Source organism: Ostrinia nubilalis, chromosome 19, assembly GCF_963855985.1.
Source record: "Ostrinia nubilalis chromosome 19, ilOstNubi1.1, whole genome shotgun sequence".
Classification (NCBI taxonomy): Eukaryota; Metazoa; Arthropoda; class Insecta; order Lepidoptera; family Crambidae; genus Ostrinia; species Ostrinia nubilalis.
This window is the reverse complement of record NC_087106.1, coordinates 6,119,048-6,141,691: the sequence shown is the minus strand read 5'-3', so window position 1 is coordinate 6,141,691 and position 22,644 is coordinate 6,119,048. Positions and strand designations below refer to the sequence as shown.

Here is a 22,644-nt window from a genome sequence, read left to right as displayed (position 1 = left end):
TCCGTTCAGTAGTTTTTACGTGAAAGAGTAAAAAACATCCAGACATCCACATAAACTTTCGTCTTTATAATATTAGTAGGATTAATGACCTTAAGAAGCTGGTGGTAATTTTTGGATAATAAAATACTATCTGAGGCTGAGATAGGAAATAATTACTAGCAGAATGTTATTTGACTTCATACTCTTAAGATTAAAACCACTGACCTTTTTCAAAGCTCGAACCAGATCAGCGTAATCTCCCGGTTCCAATTTGGGTGCGCTTTTGAGCAGATTGTCCAGGGAGTCCAGGGCCTCTTTTCTCTCTTGCCATTTCTTCGCCTCCAATTTATCGTAGAAGTCCTTGGGGATCTTGGAGAGGATCTCCACGGGGTCTAATAGGTCGTACGGGTCCATGTCACCGGAGTCGCCGCCGCCTGTCTCGGCGTCTTCATCTTCGGCCGCGCCTGAGAATTAATCTTATATTTATCTCCTTTATTCATCGATCGTTAAGTTAGATTTGTGGTTGCTTTAAAAATGATTTATTATTTGAGCTAGAAAAATAGTGAAGCCGTCGGACTTGTATTAGAAATCTCGAAGAAAAATTGCGTCCTCACGCTCATAAAAGAAATCACTTCATAAATTATAAATACCCTATCCAACTCTTTAAAAATGGCTAAAGGACTCAAGTTCTTGTTGCATAGGGACGCGATGTGAGGCTCTCTGACGTCACTCATCCATCTGCTACGACCGCTGTTGGGATACTCACCATCAGTGGAGTCAGCAGTAGCTGTGTCTCGGATCCTGTGTTGCTGGGACCGAAGGTATCTGGTGGGCGAAGCGCCGCCGCCCGCGCTGAAGGATTCGCGGAGTTCTTGCTGCACCACCGCTTGGAGAGAGGCGATGTGAGGCTCTCTGACGTCACTCATCCATCTGCTACGACCGCTGTTGGGATACTAACCATCAGTGGAGTCAGCAGTAGCTGTGTCTCGGACCCTGTGTTGCTGGGACCGCAGGTATCTGGTGGGCGAAGCGCCGCCGCCCGCGCTGAAGGATTCGCGGAGTTCTTGCTGCACCACCGCCTGGAGAGAGGCGATATGAAGCTCTCTGACGTCACTCATCCATCTGCTAAGACTGCTGTTGGGATACTAACCATCAGTGGAATCAGCAGTAGCTGTGTCCCTAACCCTGTGCTGCTGGGACCGCAGGTATCTGGTGGGCGAAGCGCCGCCGCCTGCGCTGAAGGATTCGCGGAGTTCTTGCTGCACCACCGCTTGGAGAGAGGCGATGTGAGGCTCTCTGACGTCACTGATCTGCTACGATCGGCTGTTGAGATACTAACCATCAGTGGAGTCAGCAGTAGCTGTATCTCGGACCCTGTGTTGCTTCGAGCGCAGGTATCTGGTGGGCGAAGCGCCGCCGCCCGCGCTAAAGGATTCGCGGAGTTCTTGCTGCACCACCGCCTAGAGAGAGGCGATGGTAGGCTCTCTGACGTCACTCATCTGCTACGATCGGCTGTTGGGATACTCACCATCAGTGGAGTCAGCAGTAGCTGTGTCTCGGACCCTGTGCTGCTGGGACCGCAGGTATCTGGTGGGCGAAGCGCCGCCGCCCGCGCTGAAGGATTCGCGGAGTTCTTGCTGCACCACCGCTTGGAGAGAGGCGATGGTAGGCTCTCTGACGTCACTCATCTGCTACGATCGGCTGTTGAGATACTAACCATCAGTGGAGTCAGCAGTAGCTGTGTCCCTAACCCTGTGCTGCTGGGACTGCAGGTATCTGGTGGGCGAAGCGCCGCCGCCCGCGCTGAAGGATTCGCGGAGTTCTTGCTGCACCACCGCTTGGAGAGAGGCGATGTGAGGCTCTCTGACGTCACTCATCTGCTACGATCGGCTGTTGAGATACTAACCATCAGTGGAGTCAGCAGTAGCTGTGTCTCGGACCCTGTGTTGCTGGGACCGCAGGTATCTGGTGGGCGAAGCGCCGCCGCCCGCGCTGAAGGATTCGCGGAGTTCTTGCTGCACCACCGCTTGGAGAGAGGCGATGGTAGGCTCTCTGACGTCACTCATCCGTCTGCTACGACCGCTGTTGGGATACTAACCATCAGTGGAGTCAGCAGTAGCTGTGTCCCTAACCCTGTGTTGCTGGGACCGCAGGTATCTGGTGGGCGAAGCGCCGCCGCCCGCGCTGAAGGATTCGCGGAGTTCTTGCTGCACCACCGCTTGGAGAGAGGCGATGTGAGGCTCTATGGCGGCACCGATCCATCTGCAATGACGGAATCAAACACATCTAAAAGGAGGAGTATATTATCTAAAGCGCGATTTTGACTGCCTCACATGCAACACCAACCCTTAGCCATTTTGCCGATTCATAATAAAATTTAGGTACAAATGACCACCTTGAGGTAACTGTTTCTGAGGGTAATTTTCTCAACAAAGAACCTTTTCTCTGTTACGAATATTCAGGCGATTTTACAAGAGCAAACAGTTTATGAACAAAAACGGCGTGGGTATCGCAGCGATAGTTAAGAGCCATTTTACATTTTCGTGCGAAATTCTAAGATTTTGGAAGCATGAATTACTATCTTAAGCAACACCCAGAGATTATTTAATAACTGCGAAAGATAGGTCAATCCTTGGTGTTGACCATTAATGAAACGGATTTACTAAAATTCTTTTGCTTAATTCACAGTGCCCCATCTCCCACAACCATTTTACGGAAAAATTGCCGCAGACTCATTTTCAAAGTCCTGTATCTATTATTTATGCTCATATAATAAGCTTAAAAATATATAGTAATCATCGGACATATATTCTTGTAGTCCATTAATGAAATAGATTCTTGAATTTCATTACCATTATTGAGTAAAATCTAAAAATAATTTGGCAAATTTGAAGATTAACGTCACATTTTGATCGTGGTTTTTGGTTTAAAAACACAGGAATAACTGCAATAAAAGTATCCCAAAATAAAGAATATTCATTGTAGAATTGATTTCTACAGTTATTGTTTAAATATTAGTAACCACTTTGTCAAAATATTGATGTGAATATCAGTATAAATTACAATGCGCAAGCCGACATCGATTAGTATGGCGCGAGCGCCCGTCAAGGCAGGACCTGTGTCATTTTTCCCGCCGTGACGTTTACGTGCGTTCGTGTCGTAAAGCGGTGATTTGTACGGCGACCAAATACATTTGATACTATGCCGAGAGGCTGTTTCGAGTCGGCCGGCCGAGCAGAAATTGAAATGATGAATTTTAATTTCTTTGACGGATCTGGGTGTAACTATGTATAATATGTAGGTACCATGTATTTAATTTAATAAATAAATTATAAAAAAGTATATCCATTATGCTAGCACCCTTAACACAAGCATATTGGTTGCCTACTTTTGGACTAGATGGCGCTGTGAAATTGTTCAAAGATTTGTTTATTTATTTATCCGCTTTGAGTTTTGTTTCGTGAAGAAAAAAAAGAAGCGTTTTGTTTCGAGAGGGAAGCTTTGTTGTTAAATCTATAGTAATAAAAGAGGAAAGATTTGATTGTTTGTTTGTTTGTTTGGAGGCAATAGCTCCGAAAAAAAATTCTTTCACGATTTAGAATCCTAATTTTTTTTCTATGTAGGCTATAAAATATTTTCAAAAACTCTATATTATAGTACAAAATCTTTGATAAAATTCGACGTTTAATAAATAAATTAGATAACATATTAATACTTTTTTTTCAGTACGATTTTAGTACTTGTTTTTCAGAAATTCTACGATTTAACTAAACTTCTAGTGTTTATATTTTATGCATAATTTATTAACTTCTAAAATATACATATATCCTATTGATAGATGACGTGCTTCGTATTTTATTAAAATTATTACCTGACTATGTTAAAAAGGTGTGGAATGTTATTTTGGAGATAACTTGGTTCCATAGAAATATAGAGAGATGCTAAGTAATGCGCTGAGTTCGAAACTCAGTGTCGTATTAGAAATTCACACACACAAAGAAATCAAATTATGTGCTCATTATCCACTGCGGTATCAGTATTCAACGTTCGAATAATCTTTAGTACTATGCAAGCAATATAAACTGTTTACATAATGACGTCGCTACTGTCATCATTGCTTTCACAAGCAATATGTTCCAATTTGTGACTTGTCACATTTCCCTTTAGTTTCTGTGATCTGTGCTTGTTTCTAAGTTGATATCAATGAAATATTCCTTAGTACTTTTGATTTAATTTTTTTTTTGACACGTGTTTGAAAAATCAAGGTCAGATTACAATAAAATAACAAGTGAAAACGTAACATTGCATTGCAACTCGCAATTTCGCAATATTGATGAGGAGATCCCATTGGAAAGTCTGTATTCATTCCTAGGATTCCCCTAACACCATCAAATTCAAGAGAATGAGGATCAGTACTGTTGTAGAAAATGCAATAAAACTAGTATCTACGTTAATCTTTAAGACATAAGAAAGATATATCTTTTTGAATTATCCAAATCGGACCATTATTTACGAAGATATTAAGTAATAAACATAGGCCGTTTTTGCCGCTAAAAGTCAACGAACGCAGGGCCGCGTGACGTCATTATATCCGAATCGAGCGCAGCCGGCGTACTATTGGGATGGAAAATATTTTTTTCCAGCTAAACTAAAAGTTTTAGAAAAAAACTTTTAATAACATTTATTCATCAAAATAAAGTAACCCATCGACCAGTAATTTTTAAAAATAAAAATTGTGAAAAATAAGTATCGCTATGTCCTAAGACCACATTTTCATAGGATTCGATTGGGGTGAGTGTAACTTTATGATTGTTTGTATTGAACATAATAATACATAATATGAGTGCTAATAACCAGTTTCTGGCCTAGGGGGGGGCTGGGGGGGGATAAGTAATACCCAGCTTTTAGCCTGGGGGAGGGGCTAGCCTTACCCAGCTTTTGGCCTGAGGGGAGGGGGGGATCAAGTCATAACCAGTTTCTGGTTCTGGCCTAGGGGGGGGGGGGGGGGGGGGGGGTAAGTCATACCCAGCTTATGCTTAGGGGCTGGGGGGAGGAGCTAGCCTTACCCAGCTTCTAGCCTGGGGGGGGGGTCAAGTCATACCCAGTTTCTGGCCTGGGAGGGGGGGTAAATCATACCCAACTTGTGGCCGAGGGGGAAGTCATGCCCAGTTTATGACCTGGGGAGAGGAGGGGGCGGAGGAGTCATACCCAGCTTCTAGGCGAAGATTAAATAATTTCCAGGGAGCAGCTGTCCTTTCCTGCAGCAGCTGGCCAGCCCATGGGAACGGCGAATAGATAGGTAGGTACGTAGGTTAAACTCAGAAAAACTAAATAACAGGTAGGTATTGCGTGTACATCGAAATGATCTTCATAGCAATGTCTTGTAGCCTAGGCAGAGTGTATCTGCCTCAGCTTTACCTTATTGTTAGAAGTAAATAAATTAATACTTATACATTTTTATATTTTACTTGGAAGAAGATATGACTCTAACAACACTTATGAACACTTTATTTGAATAAATCGCCAAATATACCACCGCGGAGACCCCAATCGCGTCTCTGCGTTCCATTGAATCGTATGAGCGTATGGATTGTTTGCGATATTTTTCACAATTTCTATTTTTTAAAATTACCTATCGATAGCTTAATTTATTCTGATGAATAAATGTCATTACAAGTTTTTCTCTAAAACTGATAGTTTGGCTAGAAAAAAATATTTTCTATCCACGCAGTACGCCGGCAGCGTTCGGATCGGATATAGTGACGTCATCGTCCCCGCGCCGGGCGGTCAGAGAACTTTTTTAGTAATTTGGCCATAACTTCGTCAATTTTTGTCGTAGAACAAAAATTTTTGGACTGTGTATTAAGGATTTCTTAGCCCTATAAATCTGCATTCACAGCTAAAAATCGAAATGATCCTCATTCAAGAGAGTGCAGTTTCCCATCTCATGCTTAGGGACCACGGTTTAAAATAGTGTGGTTGCATAGAGCCTGCAACGGGCAACCGCGTGCGCGTTGGCGCCCTCACGAGTTTTAGCGGAGTTCCACATGGTAGCGGGAGTAGACTTAATGGAAATCTATGCTTCTCCGACGACCAGTTAGTATGTGGAATACTCCAGAGTATGCGCACATAATAGCCTGGTGATTTTAGCACCTGAAGGAAAAACAAAAAAACATTGTTTACAAAGAAATCTGCGGCAGGTGTAGCGTTTTAATTTTGTTTTAGAAAGATCTCATAATTTTGTAAGTATTCAAATATTTAAACGTAATAATTTGTAGATTTTATATAAAAAAACATAATCATTTATTTTAGCAAAATTAATTTTCTTAGAATATTTTAATTCTATTAGAACCATTTCCCACTTCATCGCAGAAGAAGCGAGCAAAAAGCTAGTATGAAATATGTAGTATTGCCCGCGGCTTCACCCGCTTTAAATTTAGTTTGTCACAGATCGTCATAAATTATAGCCTATACATTGTTATTCTGGTCGACGCCAGGGATGGATGAGCGTCGCTGTCGCTGGCGACAGGGTCTTCTGGTTCAGGGTTCATGGCGTAGGTCTCAGGCAAAATGAAATCCACTCGTAGAAATTAATAAATTCAGTGTATTCACGAAAATAATTACACACAGCACTAGAGTCGTATCGGAACTGAGTGAACCAAAGGTCTTGCGATAGGAACTTCCGACCCGAGTGATAGTTGAACACAGACTGCCTAGTACTGCTGTACTGTACTGTAAAGTTTCATCAAAATCTGTTCAGTAGTTTTTGCGTGAAAGTGTAACAAACATCCAGACATCCACACAAACTTTCGTATTTATAATATTAGTAAGACTAGTAAGAAGTAAGATAGTAAGATGAATTATTTTAGTTATTTGTTTACTTATAATAACATTTATTTATTTATTTCTTAGCTCTGTCTGATAATGGATCTGGAGGAGATGCAATGGCCACCTCCGTAACAAAACAATAGAACCCTATGAAGTTTGGGCTTGTGTGATTCGCCTTGACGAATATTTCGTATCCAGGGCCCGATGATGGAGCTGTAAAGGGGCAGATTTTTTTTTCACTATGTGACTGTCTTTATTTTGTACTTAATATATATTTTACATATTATACCTATTCGTGTTTCATTATGAATCGAAATATAAAAGACTTATTAAACTCTATCAAAAATTTAAATTAATTTATCAAGTTTGAATACCTCATTCTACCTTAAAATTAATAACTTAAATCAAGTCTTAATACGGTCACGGCTCAAGATTTTTTTGTCCATTTCAGCGTTCTTTTTACTCTTTTGACGTTGCGTTGACAGCTTTTACCTAAATTCGCTCGGAATATTTTTGTGAAATGGCTCTTAAGAATGACTGCATAAGATGCTAATTATTCGTTAATCAAGACGTGAAATCAAACGACCTAAATTCTAAAAGTCGTCTTAAGTTTACAGAGAGAAAACAATGTTCATAAAAGCATTCATATTTTATTTGGAAGCTATGATTTGTACTACTCTTACAAGTAATTGTAGGCGTCTAAATTGAAAAATAATTGCAAACTTCCTCCTAGACAGCGTAACAATAGGAGACCATAAGAGAAATCTAGGTCACTGTCCCATGAAAAATAATGTACAATGGCTTAACTGATTATACTAATTATTTACACTGAAAAATAGAGTTCAATGAGGTGCATTTTTAAATTTTTAGAGGCTGAAGTTTTCTTTAAAAATTATGGAATCGCGGGGAATAGCTCGAACAAAGAAGTTTCTAGTCCACACAAACAACATCACACGGAGAGATGCGATTATAAATGGTCTTATAGGTCGATCCCAACAAAAATCGGCCGAAACCAAAGATGTTTCATTTAACAAAGACGCACAAATCCTCAAGGCAAGGTCACACACACAACACAAAGCAACCAAGTAAATAACAAACCTGTGCATCTCAACGACCAGCGCTTTCATCTCGTCCCTCACGCCTTTGTCCCTGTCTGCCAACAGTATCGGTATCTTCTTCACCATAGGCTTGATGGCTATGACTTTGTTGCCGAACTGCTTGAGGGCCGTGTTCAATGCCGCGGTGCAGGCCGACACAATCTTAGGGTTCTTATGCTCCATGCCTTTTAGGAGTTCCTCTTCGACTACTTCGTGTTTCTCTATCTCTACGTACATTAGTGTCACCTGTGAACAGTTAGAAAATTCTCATTGGTTTTCGATGAAGTGAATAGGGTACAAATTATAGTGCCAATATGTGGGACAGACAGAGGGGACATCCTACACAGAATTTAAACAACCGTCTAATAACATAAAAGCAGCGTCGTTTTATCTGATTTAATTAAGAAATCTGGCACAAGTTTCAACACCTTTTAGTAGCATCAGTCTAAGTTGCGAGTCCTAAATTAGTGCAGTTGCAAATGAATAAAAACGTTTTGTTGATAATGTAGGTACTAACTGGTATATTATTAAGTGGTTAGCATATTTTAACATGCTACCCTCTTACGCTCGTGTTCACACGTTCAGACCTTTATAAAATTTATCTTACCTGCAAGGCAAGGTCTTTAGTCTTCGTTTTGGGCGCGGCTATGCACTTGGCGACGATGCCTGACATCACCTCGCCGGCCGTCTTGCCGGCATGTCCGCAATTTTCTACGAACACCAGTGCTGCCTCCAGACCTAGAAAGTTTACATCGACCTGTGTACCTACCATGAGTTTACGTTAGGTGTGCTCGCTAGCGAGTACGTCAAAAATCTCTATGAAGATTTTGTTTCTTGAAAGTAGCCGCTAGGGGCGCTGCACAATATGTCATACAATTAATGTCATTTTTTTTACGCAGTCGCTAGCGAGCACACCTAACGTAAACTCATGGTAAACACACTGAACCCTGATTCAATCTCAAGGACATTGAGCTTTTTTTTTAAATACAATTGAAGCTACTCTATCTAGGTGGGGCACATAGTTTGTAGAGTTGATGGATGGATAAAAGTTCTCGAGTGGCGACCACGGGCCGGAAGATGTACTGTGATGGGCAGACCTCCCACTAGGTGGACCGACAATGTGGTGAAGGTCACGAGAAGAAGAAGAAACGGACGAACGAAGCTAATCCTTTTTTTTCATTACAATAAAACTTATGATTTGTAGAATTTTAATATTATAACATTAAATAATCTACGCCTGAGAATGAAACTAGTTTTGAGCGTGGCGTGGTTTTATAATCTTGTTACGGCGCATGAATGTGTCTTAAATGTTCTGTCTAAATAAATCTTTTAATTGAAACAATCTGCCAAAAGTCCACGTGAAAATAAAGGTGTTTTTATAATTAGATATGGCAACAGACATGCTCATTATAATCCCTTGTGGTAAACACGTGTGGATGCCATACAACACGTCTCCGCCGCGAATAAACGTGCTGTCGGATTATGCCGATCTCTTTAATAGGCTAAAAACGTTGTAAATTTGACTTTGAAGTAAAAAAACATCATGATAATATCAAATGATCTGGTAAAGGTCGCGGGAAGAGCCTGGATGCGGGTAGCGCAGGACCGTTCATTATGGAAAACCTTGGGGGAGGCCTTTGTCCAGCAGTGGACGTCATTTGGCTGAAACGAAAAATAACAGTCAAAATGATAACCTTTTTTCAAGAGCCCTTTCTTTCCTTCCTCGTCACTAAGTTTGGAAGGGCTCTGTCAGATTGATGAAATTACACATTGCCATATAAATGTACAATGAAATTAGTCAAGTAAAACTCAACATGAAGTGCATGATTCCCTTTACATCCCATCACAGCATATTCTACAGTAGTGAAATAGTACTAAGCAGAGACTACCAGGCCAAAAGTGTATTATTGAAGAAATAGTCATTAAAAATTGAAACCTACCTCCTGTAACTCAAATGAAAACGAATGCTCGCCACTACTCGCGTAATTGATTGTCAATTTTATTATTAATATCAATACCATTCTGAATAAATTACAATATGAAGTAAGTTATGCTTCAATGAACAGCAAAATTGTTTTTTCTGGATATTTGTGAATTAAGCTTTAGTTTTGTTCTTACTTAGAAGAATAAAAATAAACTATTAGCTATCCATGTCATATTAAATAAAATTCTCACATTCCCTATTAGTAAAGCCTAAATGAATTTTATGAAAACCTACTTAAATCACTACTACTAATACTTAACCCACTCCTGAAATCACTAAATTACATCAGTTCTATAATGCTCAATGGTTAAGTACTATTTGTAAATATTTCATGTAACATACTGTCAAAAAAACAGATAGGTGAGAGTAACCTTTCTTAAAGGTTTTATTTCTTTAAACTTGTATGAAATCCTGCATGCATTAAAAAAATAAATGTAGATCATTAGATCCTACTTCCTACTAATATTATAAATGCGAAAATTTGGATGTCTGGATGTTTTTTACTCTATCATGCAAAAACTACAGAATGGATTATGATGAAACTTTACAGTATTATTGTTTATAACCCAGAATAACATAGGATTCATGATGATCTGTGAGACTGTGACAAACTAAATTTCACACGGGTGAAACCGCGGGCAAAAGCTAGTTAGATCATAAAAGATGTATCAAGATTCTATGAAAGTAAAGTAGGAAGTCGGCTAGACATTTCAATTGACTGGCATAAACAACAGAACTTTAGACTATACATTTTTATTGCAAATTCATCTGTATTACAAGTACATAAGATCCTAGTGCTTAGCTTGAGGTGCTGTCCCTGTACATGGAACAGGTATACTATGTGCACTATCTATACTAAATAAATGCATAACCTTGTTGATTTATTTACAACTCAAGTAGGATTTCCTAGTCACTTTCTTAGTGGCTTTATGTTTAGAAAACCAACTGCTAGAAAATATTTTATGCATTGGAATTTTGATATAAATTAGCTATTTTTCTTGTAAAAAATATTTACAATTATAATATTTTTATGCACTGAATCATACTAACTAGATATTTATTAATGTAAAATGAATTTATTTTTATTATTTAATTTTTATGGTGCTTTTTTGTTTCTTTCTTTTTGTTTGTTTGTTTTCTCTTTTTCTATTGCGCCCCCCTGCTGCGTTCTCCCTGCTGCCGGACTTGTGGACTCCTTTCTCCTCTTGCATCTCCGTCAGCAGGGGTACGCCGTGACAACAGAGGGCCCCCGCTGAAAATCAGTTTCAAGACAAGCCCTGGCGGTCTTGATGTACGCTGAGCGGGTGCCTTTTTGTCAGAGGGGCACAAGCAGTTAATTGTCCACTTGTTTATTTCTCTCTGTTTTAATCTATGTCTTACCTGCTTGTATACCTTTCTTGCAAATAAAAAGTTTTCTATTCTATTCTATTTAAGCAAAGGTGGCAATGAAAAAATATTTTGTTCTTTTGAAAAAGTTATTTTCTTTCAGTTTCCAGATTTGAAAGTAATCAAATGGTTACCTACTTGGTTTTGAAGATGTTTATAATTCTACCATGCAAAAATACATGCCAAAGATATAATGATTAAATTACCTCTTTCCTGTGCCACTGCATTGCTATCTGTGACGAACTTCTTAATCAGTCCCAGGTATTTGTTCCACTCCGGTGATTTTTCATCATCAATCTGATTGAATAGTTTGATGGCTTCTTCATACCCCGCCAATCGGGCTTTCCATAATTTGTGGACACACTTGTCGTCGGTCGGCAACTTCTTATACTCATTCTCATCCTCCATTTTGAAGGTGTGTCAGTTTTAATTAACTATTCAGCTCTTTGTCAATTTTTTTTTCTTCTCTACAACAAATAAAAACTTTCAGTTGTATTCTGTTTGAAATAAAATATTTTCATTATAAATACAGAGAAAACATAACAGCAGACGTAATGTATATCAATTTATTAATGTGCAATCTGCATCTAATGACACAAAAACTTATTTATGTGGCATATAAAGTCAATTAAGTATTACAGGTGTCTTTCAAATATTAATTCAATTCATTGCACAAAGCTATTAAAATATTCATTAGAACACACATCAATCAATGTTTTAGAAATGATCTCTAATAAATAAACAATACTGCAATACAAAAAGCACTATTTTACTTCACCAGCTACACATGTTGATCACACTATACATGCACATAAACAAATTATTGTAACCTATCCTATCATTCTCAAGTTATTGCCTTTATAAGGATGCTTGTTAGCCCTGAATTTTTACTGTGTATGTATTATTTTGTAAAACAAGTCAAATGACCTTAATGCAGTTTCCCTAGTAAGTTCAAGGTAAATTAACTGTTTTACGTACGTCGACGAGTCCAGACTAAACGTAACTACTAGAGTTGCCGCGAATAGTTGTTATAGCGAATAGTCGAATACCGATTAATCGCCATTCACTTTGGCGAATAGTCGAATAACTCGACATTACTATTCGACATAAAATAAAAACATTAAAATTATTTCTAATTTTTTCTTCTAAGGTTGTGAGAAAAGAAAACAATAAAGTTAAAGAAATCTGTTTCATGTTATTTTATACATACCTACAATATGTAGTAAATTTTGGGCATGTTTTGAAGAATCATCTATAGAGCAACCTACTGAAGAGCACCCCAAGAATGCCACTGCTGAAGAAATCGCCCACTACATCGCATTAGCAAAGGCTGACAGAAAAATAAACCCATATGAATGGTGGACTTTGAGTACCAATAAGAATAGATTTCCTATACTAAGTAAGCTTGCTAAACGATACTTAATCACACCAGCAAGCTCTGTTTATTCAGAAACACTATTTTCCGAGGCAGGTTTAATTTACGAGGAAAAACGAAACCGACTTGCTCCCGAACGTACAGAAAAAAATTGTTTTTTGCACCACAAACTGCCTCTGTTGGATTTTAAATATTAATTAAAAAGCCTAATTTAATTTCATGAATATGATAGGCACAGGTACATATTACAAATAATAATTGATATTGTGTATTGTTTTATTAGGGAAAGTAATAAAAATATGATTATTTTTAACTCATTAGTTTTTTTGTTCACTAAAAGTTTATTTTAGACGACTATTCGCCGAATGCCGAATAATACTAGCTATTATTCGGTATTCGACGAATATAAAAAATATGGCGAGTAATGCCGAATACCGAATAATAGCGAGTATTCGCGGCAACTGTAGTAACTACTTAACATACTGAACATTAATTAACAATAAATTGGCAAACCGCGAACATGCAATATGCAGATGTCAGTCTACCTTATTAATAAATAAATCTTTCTATTAGTGAGCCCACTTTCTTTTCGGCGTGGGCGTTGATGTTATCAGGCTATAAACACGAAATCTTTATACATTACAATGGAAAAATGATGATGATTCAATAACAATTCCCTATAAATCTCAATAAGACCAGTTGGCCGTATTAATGCGGAACAAATAGTTAATTACGAGCTGGTTCATTTATAGATGTGCCCAATAAAAGGTGAAATGTGAAACTAGATCGCATCTGCAGCGGCTACGAGGTCCGCAACGGTCACTTTCTCACTTTACAAACAATAAAATCAAATGTCACGAAACTTACCGTTAAAAACCTATCTTCGCCGAGTCTTCGCGACAAAACTTTATTAATTAAGCACTGACAGGATAAACAGTAAATGAGTCACATTATCTAAAGAAAAGATTTATTGTAACCGACAAAAAGAACTGCCTTTTTCTTTTCCGTCGTCGTTTTTTTGAGTTTGCGAAATGAAAATGGACGGAAAATGTTGCCAGAGGAACAGTATTTTTATCTACCAAATGTACAAATGTCATCTTTCTTTTTGACAGATATCACAATTAAAATTCTGGAATTTATATTGATAATTCCATTCCATCTATGCATTTAACAATAGGTTGCGCAGCGTCACTTGAAGCAATCAACACAACACAAGCAACGATTTTTTTGAGCTTTATGAGGTTTTCGCCCGTATACGCAAACGATGCTTGCTTAAAGTGAAGCAGCAAATGGAACGCACAGTGTTGAATAGAGTTCTGTGATTTAATCGTTTGTCGCCCTGTGCGTCCACGCTCACTGTGAGACTTCATAGTAATGTTTGTGAATACGGGCGTTTGTCTGACAAACAATGTGTAGTCTGTTGATTGAGTGTTGACGGACATGCGCTTTTTGTCGCGCTTGCACACATTCATTTTCTAATATCTAATCAAAAGCGATGTAGCTAGGTATTGTATTTGATATTTGAACTTGTGACTACAAAGTTCAGCTTCAACTCTCAGTTCGTTCGTTTCAGCCAAGTAACGTCCACTGCTGGACAAAGGCCTCCCTCAAGGATTTCCGAAACCACAGGTTCTGCGCCGCCAGCATCCAGACACCTCCCGCGCGCGACCGTCACCAGACAGATCGACGACTCTCAACTCAACTCTCAGTCAGTACTTACCAGTGTGCAGTGTGTGATGTTATGATCTACCCACCTAAATATGTAACAATTTAGCAGCAGAATTTATCCTACCCAAATGTAGAAATTTCATTGATATGGCAATTTTAACTTTTTACCATAGACTACAATAACGGCATTGAACCTAAACTATTTCACCACTGAGTTTTTTAACTAGAACTGGAGAAGTTATATGATAAATTACTAGTTCTAATTAAATGTAACACATTGATTTATAACATAAACATAATACGCACACAAAAAAATGAATTATGCACAGGATTAAACAAACAAAATGACTCATCATCATACCACTAATCAGCTGCTCGATCGGTGAATACCGAATATTCATTCGAAGTTTAAATTGATTATGGCCTTAGGTTATGGCCTGTCTGTTTTTAGTTTAGATGTCTTTGCTTGTATCGTATCATTAAAAAAAATTATGCGCCGGAAACGCAACAACGCTTCGTCGCCGTCATTTCAAGAAAAAAATATCAAACAGTTTTGAGAGCACCTGCGAACGAGACGTGTGTTACGTTTTTATCGTGACTACTGTGCGTTCGCAATATTGTAGATAAAGACTGTTTTATACGATTATCTTGATATAGAATCGTTTTTGCTTTATTTTTGTGCATCAAAAGTTTTATTTGAATGGAAAAATAAGGACATAGACGTGTATTTTATGGAAAATAGACTATAAATAGTGTTGTGTTTGTATTCGGTGTTGGGGCAAAATATTGCGATAATAGAGAGTTTCTACCAGCTGCTTGGGCATAGTATGCTTCATATTGTAAGTACGTTGCTCTTTTCTCGTATTTGCTATTATAATAATGTGTTCTTCGTTATTTCCTCATTGAGGTGACCGCAAATTTCTTGTAACATCCTAAAACAGTAGGTAGGTGGGTATGTATGTAAATACTTTGGTGAGGATTTCCTTAGTTTTTGTATTTTAGCTGTTTTGATATTTGTTAAATATTCATTTACTTTAAATTTCAAATTTAACTCGATTTCTCAGAGCAAGTCAGTATTTACATAGCACAACAAAGGAATAGTCTTTGTGGAGTAAATTATATTGAAAGGAGTTACATATATTTTCCTACATTGCTAGTTACAAAGTAAAAAATATGGTAAAAAATACTCACCTACCTTACTTGTGAAAGCTTTGTAACGAAAAAAAGGGCCAGAATTTGGAATACAATCATGTAAATACCTACCACATAGGCACATACCTACCTACCAGCGTTGCCAGACGTCCCGATTTTGGCGGGACGTCCCGATTTTTAAATCAAATTTAAATGTCCCGCGCGGGACAGGCTCTGTCCCGCTTTTCATTGTTTGAAACGCCATATTATTCTAAAGAATATTTTTTTTATTTCGATTTTTGTTTTTTTTTTCTTTTTTTATTCTAAAAACGAATTTAACGATAGAGTAAATCTGATTTGAAATATTATTTTTTTGTTAAAATACATTTTCTATGGCTACTTTTGCTATCCATTGTCACGTAAAAGTAATTTTAAGTCAAATAAAAGGATAAATATTTGAAAACCTTTGATTATAATACGTTTTTTTACTATGTCCCGCTTCTGACGGAAGAATCCCGCTATTTTCACTCAAAAAGTAATAAAGTCCCGACTTGGCGAAAAAAAAAACTGGCAACACTGCTACCTACCTACTTAAATAATGCCTATTGGTTTTAAAAACAAAATGTATTGACTTATTTCCATGAATCTATGCATGTAGGTACAACTTACTTAGGCTTTTCTTACCAAAATATTGATAAAAGTATTATGTCCAAAAACTAGTATACCTACCTAGCTTCAAATTTTAGGTAGGTATTATTCTTATTTTGTCTTGTTAAAGGAAATGTGTTAATTTTTATTTACTGCAGAATAAACATTTAGTCAATAAGTATGTAGGATATTAAAATTAGTATCACATACAAACTGTAATTTAATCAGCTGTTCCAAGACTCATCAGGATGACTTAAGTTACTGTACTGCTATAAAATCATAACAAACTAGTAGGTAGGTCCTACCTTCTACTTACCATGTTTGAACTCAAACTAGTTTTGAAAAGGAAACCAGTTTTTTGGGATTCATAGCAGTATCTTTGTTTGATGTTATTTCTGTGTGCTCTACTGTGTGCATTTCTTATCATTTTAATATAAAATGTGATAGTGATCATCGTGTATTCAATTTTTGTATGGTTATGCCTTTAAATAAATAAATAAATCCAAAATAATAAACACTATTATTAAAATGAATTTAAAATAAGATCACATCAAATTAAAGTACAGATTTAAGACATGTTTATGGTCTTTATCTGTGTACATTATTTATCACAATTTATTTTAGTTCTGTTTATGTTAAAAAACATTATTATTTCATTAGATGAAAATAAATATTTTTAAGGACTAAACATGTATTTTCATCATTAACACAAAGTAAACTAGTAAGAAACTATAAAAATGCAGTGTTGAAAAAATATTGATGAATGTTCAAATTAATAAAAATCTTCAGGTAGTAGGTAGGTCCTAGTTATTTAGTAATGTTGATGGAATGCATTTACACCACTTCCTTGTTTCCAAGTTCCAACGTTTTTCGTTTTTACCGTATCGCCGGCGATTCAATTAACTTTTTGTTTCTAGCCAATCTAGGTAGGTTAAATTGATGTGGTATTGGTAATTAGGTTAAAATTCACTTAATCGTAATCCCAGAATACCATAATCATTTAATTGTGTTCATGTCAAAGCAGGCAATAAGTGCATGCTAAGCACCTGTTGAGCAAAATCGTAATTAATTTAACTTTATTCATTTGTTGTTCTATTTCACTATTATCGGTACAATGACAGGATACAGTCTAGTCATGTTACTTTACATGACTTACGTTTTTTGTACGAATGTAATAGGTATTTAAACAGGGGCGTAGGCGCGTAGCTTCAGCATCAACGATATCAACCGTATCAATGATACGGGGCCCCCAGGGTCGGAGAAGCTTAAAACCAGTGTCCTGCGCCGCGATTCATGGAGATCCCATCTGCTCAAAAAATTAGACTATATTGCAATTTTTTAGTTGAAAAGTCCCCCAAGTACCTATTTGTTTTAGAATGTCCATTTATGGAACATCCAAGGTACGAAACTGTCCATCAACATCCAACTGACAATGACGAAAAATCTACAATATTCATTCATGCATAAGTAGGTCTAGGTATCACACAAAAGTAAACACTGGCATAAGTGCTTGTTGTCTCAATAAGAAAATATTTATCGTACAGACCTACCTGTAAAATAAATAGATGTTTACTGCCTTATTTATCACATAGCGACAAAGTTTCGTTAGCCTCGATATTCCCAGAAAAATATCTCATTACCAAGTCTGAGGATTTTTTCTGGGAATCTGTCTGAAAAATGTTCCTCCTATGTGACTATAAATGCGTTACTTTACCCGTTCGTGCCTTCGATTTTAATTGGGTTATTAAAATTTATTTGGTAGAAGTAAATAATTCTGACGAATTTGAAGTGAAATACGCTGTCGCAATAGAAGGGAAACAATAACTTTCCTACGAATACTACAGAAGATGCAAATGCTGCAAATAATTGATCATTTTCCTTTCAACCACTCATATCTACTTTCCAAACTTGGAAGATAGTGTTAAGAATCGGATGAAGTTTTAAGTTGTAATCGCACACTTTAATTGAATTGGTTTTCCAGTTTTCCTTGAGCTGGCAGGTAGCTTAAAAGTTAAAATTGCACAAGTTACGTGTGCTCCGTCACGTAGTAATGCATCGGGCAATACCCGCACCATGTTTGCTGCAGCCGCCATCTTTGACCTTAATTAGGGCTGTACTTTGATGTCGATGTTATCGAAAACAAAGGCAAGCATAAACAAAGTAGTGACTCACTCAGTGATGTCCACCATTTTAAATAAACAACTTGAAAAAATCGAACTGCCTAAAGCGGGAATCGAACCCACGACCTTTCGCTTGCCGGGCGACTGCTTTTTCAACTGAACTCCCGTCATTAGACAGTAGGATTTTTTTCAAGTTGTTTATTTAAAATTTAGTTTGAGAAGTGACTCTAATCGCTAAGAAATTTTTAATCAGGAGCCATTGATTTGAAGGTTTAATTCCATCAATGAATAGTAAAAATCTTGGTGGGTAATGGTAATATCAATAAATTATAAATAAGATAAATAAGTGAAATACGTATGTAGGTACTTGCGTTTACAATTTTTTAAATTAAATTCTTTATTATTTTCACGATTCCTTTTGTTCGGATCGATGTCTACATTCAAGTGTCGCAGCACATCCCTACAGATATGATTCATAGCCATACAAGCTGGGACCACTGGACTCTTATAGCAAAGTATGCATACGTTGAATGCGATTCTTTATCGATAAATAGTTGCAGTAGCAGTAGCAGACTTCCGCCACCACAAGGATCGTTCTGTGACGTAAGCGTTAGTATTAATGTTGCCTGACTTGCTAATGAACTGATTTTAAATTATAAAGTGTGGCACAGCTTAGGAGAATTGTTTTTGGTCTGGATAAATACCGGTTAACGCAACGAAATATTCACATGACATGGCTTTTGTTTTCCCTAACAATAAATGAAAATTGTATAAAGACAATGCCGGAAATTGGCGTCTTTTTTTTTCGCGCGGCCATCGACCAAACCATGTTTTTTGGTTACAAAGTCAAAGTCAAAATTTCTTTATTTGTTTAGACTAATAAATAGTTCTTACAAATCGTCATATGCTCTTAAGGAGCCTCTACATGTCTCATAATCTTTTTACCCTACCAACGCTTCGAGACCAACATTTGGCAAGTGCTGTACGAACATTGATTCTGCTCCATACTGATGACTGGAGCCTATAATTGATGTTATTGTTTGTTTACACATACAATGTCACTATTTTGTTGCAATTTCTTACAAAGCTTGCACGCAGAAAGCAAATCTAGTATGTAAAATCATCAAACTTCTAATGCTCGTAACTCAGTTCAGACTGAGTTTAGAGGTATACATGTCATAGTAAGTTTGGTTTATTACACTATTTTGTAATAAAAAAATAAGGTGTGGTCGATGGCCGCGCGAAAAAAAAAAGACGCCACCTTCCATACAAAATCTGGCATTGCCATTTTTAGATCGCAGACACTACGCTGTATACTGTTCCTACTTCCTAACCCTTCCTCCATCGCAAAATGAGTCGTCCCAATGTGACTATAAAAAAAAATCTTTAACATGTCAGGCGTCTATTATCACGTTTTCTTTTATTAATTCTCATTTGGGACGTAGGCAACTAATTCACATACTTAGTGCTCATTTACTTATCCAATTAAGCATAATGAATGAACGCTTCGAACATGTGCTCGCACTCGCCTGCTCACTTCTTCAGTAATAGGATTTAGGTCTGTCTGTCACATGTGGGCTAGTTTACTAAGGATTCCATATTACTTTGATTTAATTAATACCACCTGCACGAGCACAGTGCATGCAAGTTTGAATGGTACTAGTGTTAGGTTTTGTTGTGGTTTCTAAAATCCGCAAAACGTTTTAAATAATAATAATAACTGTTTTCAACTCACTCTCATGTTCGAGAAGCCCATTAGTTATGAAAACTCTGTTAATCATATTATAATGTTATAGAAACGCCAAGGTATCAGTCGCCTAGTTGCAAAATCGCACCCATTGTAACTTAATAAGTCGCTTCAGTGGCTTAATGTGCCGTCATCCATACCTCACTGTTATTATAGACTGACCTATTTACTAAACAAACAACATAAGCACGAGCTTGATCATATTCCGAGAAAGTATCAGTTACCTAGACCCATTGGAAGATGACTAAGGTTTTTTGGGGTCAAATGTCTTTGTCCTGTTTAGATTTATTTGAAAAACCACGCAGTAAGCATTTGATTATCTTTATCCTCAGGCGAAGTAGATGACGAATAAGGAAATCGAATTTAAGTATGCAAAAGTCGTGCTAATTTCTGGTTTCGATTGCGGCTCACACACGGCGAGAGTGGTTAGCGTATTTCCGTGCAATAAAAATAAACATAAGACATTGACGAACACTTCCTCTTATACCAAAAGAATCAGCAAGTCCGATCTTGACGGCTCGGTCGTTGATCCAGAAAATATACTGGATTTTTATATACCAGAAAATAAAGAATCAGTAGGGTATAATGACAAACTCTAACTGTGTCTGTTTTCTTCCAAGAAAGTTGTCCTGTAAATAAACTAATAATTATTTATCGTTTTATAAGCAAACCATCTTTTGTCCCTTTTACGTGGAAATCTTAATGTAGTTTTCTACTGGTGAATATCCAGAGATTACTTAGCTTCGTACAAACATGCTCGTAAACATTACCTCTTTATAAATTAGGTATGATTTAAATGCCAGCTGGCTGGTTATGTCCCAATAAAACTCCAAACCCAGTTACAGTTATCGCGGGTCATTGATCATGAGAGTTGAACGACTCGCCCTGTTTCAGATTCGGCTTGACCGAATTCGGTGAAGCACCACTTCAATCGGGATGGGTGGCCGCTGCACTTCCTGGGCCGGATTTAGACTGAGAATTACCAGACGGGTCATTCCATGACAAATGTTACCGAGGGTGAAAAACTAAATATGTTCTTTTCGCATTAAATCTGATGAATTTTGAAAGTAAACATTCCAAATTATAATGTGCAACAAAAAAAATCTGAAAGAAACAAGTAATTTTTAAGTTATTAGTCTTCAAAGTCTATACTTAAGTCAACTGTCTGAATGATCATTTTCTCTCTAATTATTGGTAATACGATTTCAAAAAAACTATCAATCTGTGAAACGTTTTGCCACTATATAATTCGAGGGTATTTATCATAGTATTGGTAGATAGCGTCATAGTCCCAAAAAAATGGATAATCATCAAGTTTTAAGTGTGTTTTCTTGTTACTTCGGCGATGTAACACCCGAAACAGAAAAACAGGTATTTGTTTTATTATTGTACCTTACACATGGATTAGGGTAACAATATTTGGTAAAAGTAAGGTCATGGTAGTAATGATTTCAAATACTAACTAATATCTGAGCATGATACTAATTTAGTATGTTTCTTTCTTGATTAAAAACTGTAACACCCGAAACGTTTCGGGTATTACATTTTTATTTATATGTCGATAATGTGTGTATATTGCTTGGAGAAGTGAAAAAGTATTACTGTGAGGGTCCTTTGACCTCCCACTAGCGGAAATATGACAAAAGGAGTCATATTTTTCTCAATTTAAGACTTTTTTGAAATGTCGACTTAACACTAAAATTAAGGTATTGCCAAAAAGTGTCGATGTTTGACATTTCCAATAAATATCGTAATTTAAAATTAAAGTAATGCTATTTCAAGCCAAAAACAATAGAAAAAGCTATATTCTGAGGAAAAATTAAACTTGAACTTTGTATATTTTTTAAAAAAAGCTGCTTCGTAATTTCAAACCAGAATTCGCTCTATTTGTGTTTATTTGTTGTACTCCTTATTTTGTAGTACCTAGAGACTAATAAAACACCGATTTTATCGATAAAACGCTTTGAATTTTCGTACTCGTAACACCCGAAACAAAACCATTGTAACACCCGAAACAAAGAAAAAATTTATAAAAAAATAGTAAAATGTTTTATTTAACATTGATTGTATGTTACATGGTTTGTAAATTTCATACTTTAGAAGTCCTGTAAGTTTTAGGTATGATTCCTTAAGAAAATTCGCTAAATTTCGAGTAAATGCAGCAACAGTCAGAACATAGAGGCAAAATCTCGTAACGCCCGAAACGCACACTTTTCGACTTATATTTTCGTTATCCTACATTCTAAGCTGTACAAACTTTATTATTTAGATGAAACAACTAAAAACGGACAGATTAAGGCACTAACATTATTAAAATACTATTTCAAAATACATGAAATTGTTGAATATGTGTGTACGAACGTAACACCCGAAACGATGGAATGACCCAGACGTCAAAAATGTGCAATGTTGTACGATGCCGGTTTTGTTCGGTGCCCCCCGTTGCATCATGTCGATCCATTTCGGTCAGAGTGGCGTAGGAGGATGTTGATTGTTGATGTTAATATTGAATGACAACAAACCAAAGTACCAAACAAATGTAAAGTTTACTAGGTACTTATTTCATTAATTAAAAAATATAGATACTGATTTAGTAACTGGAAAATAAGGGACATTAGGGTAGGTCATTCTCTAAGATTTTGTGTTGACTAATGCTATTGATGAAACGCAAGACATAAGTG

The 22,644-nt window shown here is 37.0% G+C and overlaps 2 protein-coding genes across 4 annotated transcripts in view; one reads left to right on the top strand and one right to left on the bottom strand.

Annotated features, from left to right (window-relative positions):
* The window catches only part of LOC135081337 (protein mini spindles), a 59,106-nt gene extending 45,423 nt beyond the window's left edge, over positions 1 to 13,683 (bottom strand). The window contains exons 1-6 of the mRNA XM_063976055.1: positions 13,517 to 13,683; positions 11,481 to 11,741; positions 8,512 to 8,642; positions 7,906 to 8,150; positions 2,078 to 2,241; positions 205 to 443 (exon numbers count right to left, since the gene is read on the bottom strand). Coding sequence (XP_063832125.1) covers positions 205 to 443; positions 2,078 to 2,241; positions 7,906 to 8,150; positions 8,512 to 8,642; positions 11,481 to 11,682 — 981 coding nt within the window. The 5' untranslated portion in view covers positions 11,683 to 11,741; positions 13,517 to 13,683. The remainder of the gene's footprint in view (positions 1 to 204; positions 444 to 2,077; positions 2,242 to 7,905; positions 8,151 to 8,511; positions 8,643 to 11,480; positions 11,742 to 13,516) is intronic.
* A 1,166-nt stretch (positions 13,684 to 14,849) lies between these two features.
* The window catches only part of LOC135081103 (E3 ubiquitin-protein ligase goliath-like), a 75,128-nt gene continuing 67,333 nt past the window's right edge, over positions 14,850 to 22,644 (top strand). The window contains exon 1 of one of the 3 annotated variants that reach the window (XM_063975841.1): positions 14,850 to 15,156. The gene's annotated coding sequence lies outside the window, so the exon portion shown is untranslated. Of the gene's footprint in view, positions 15,161 to 22,644 lie in introns of all 3 variants that reach the window. The other 2 variants (XM_063975842.1, XM_063975843.1) reach the window with 2 other exon arrangements.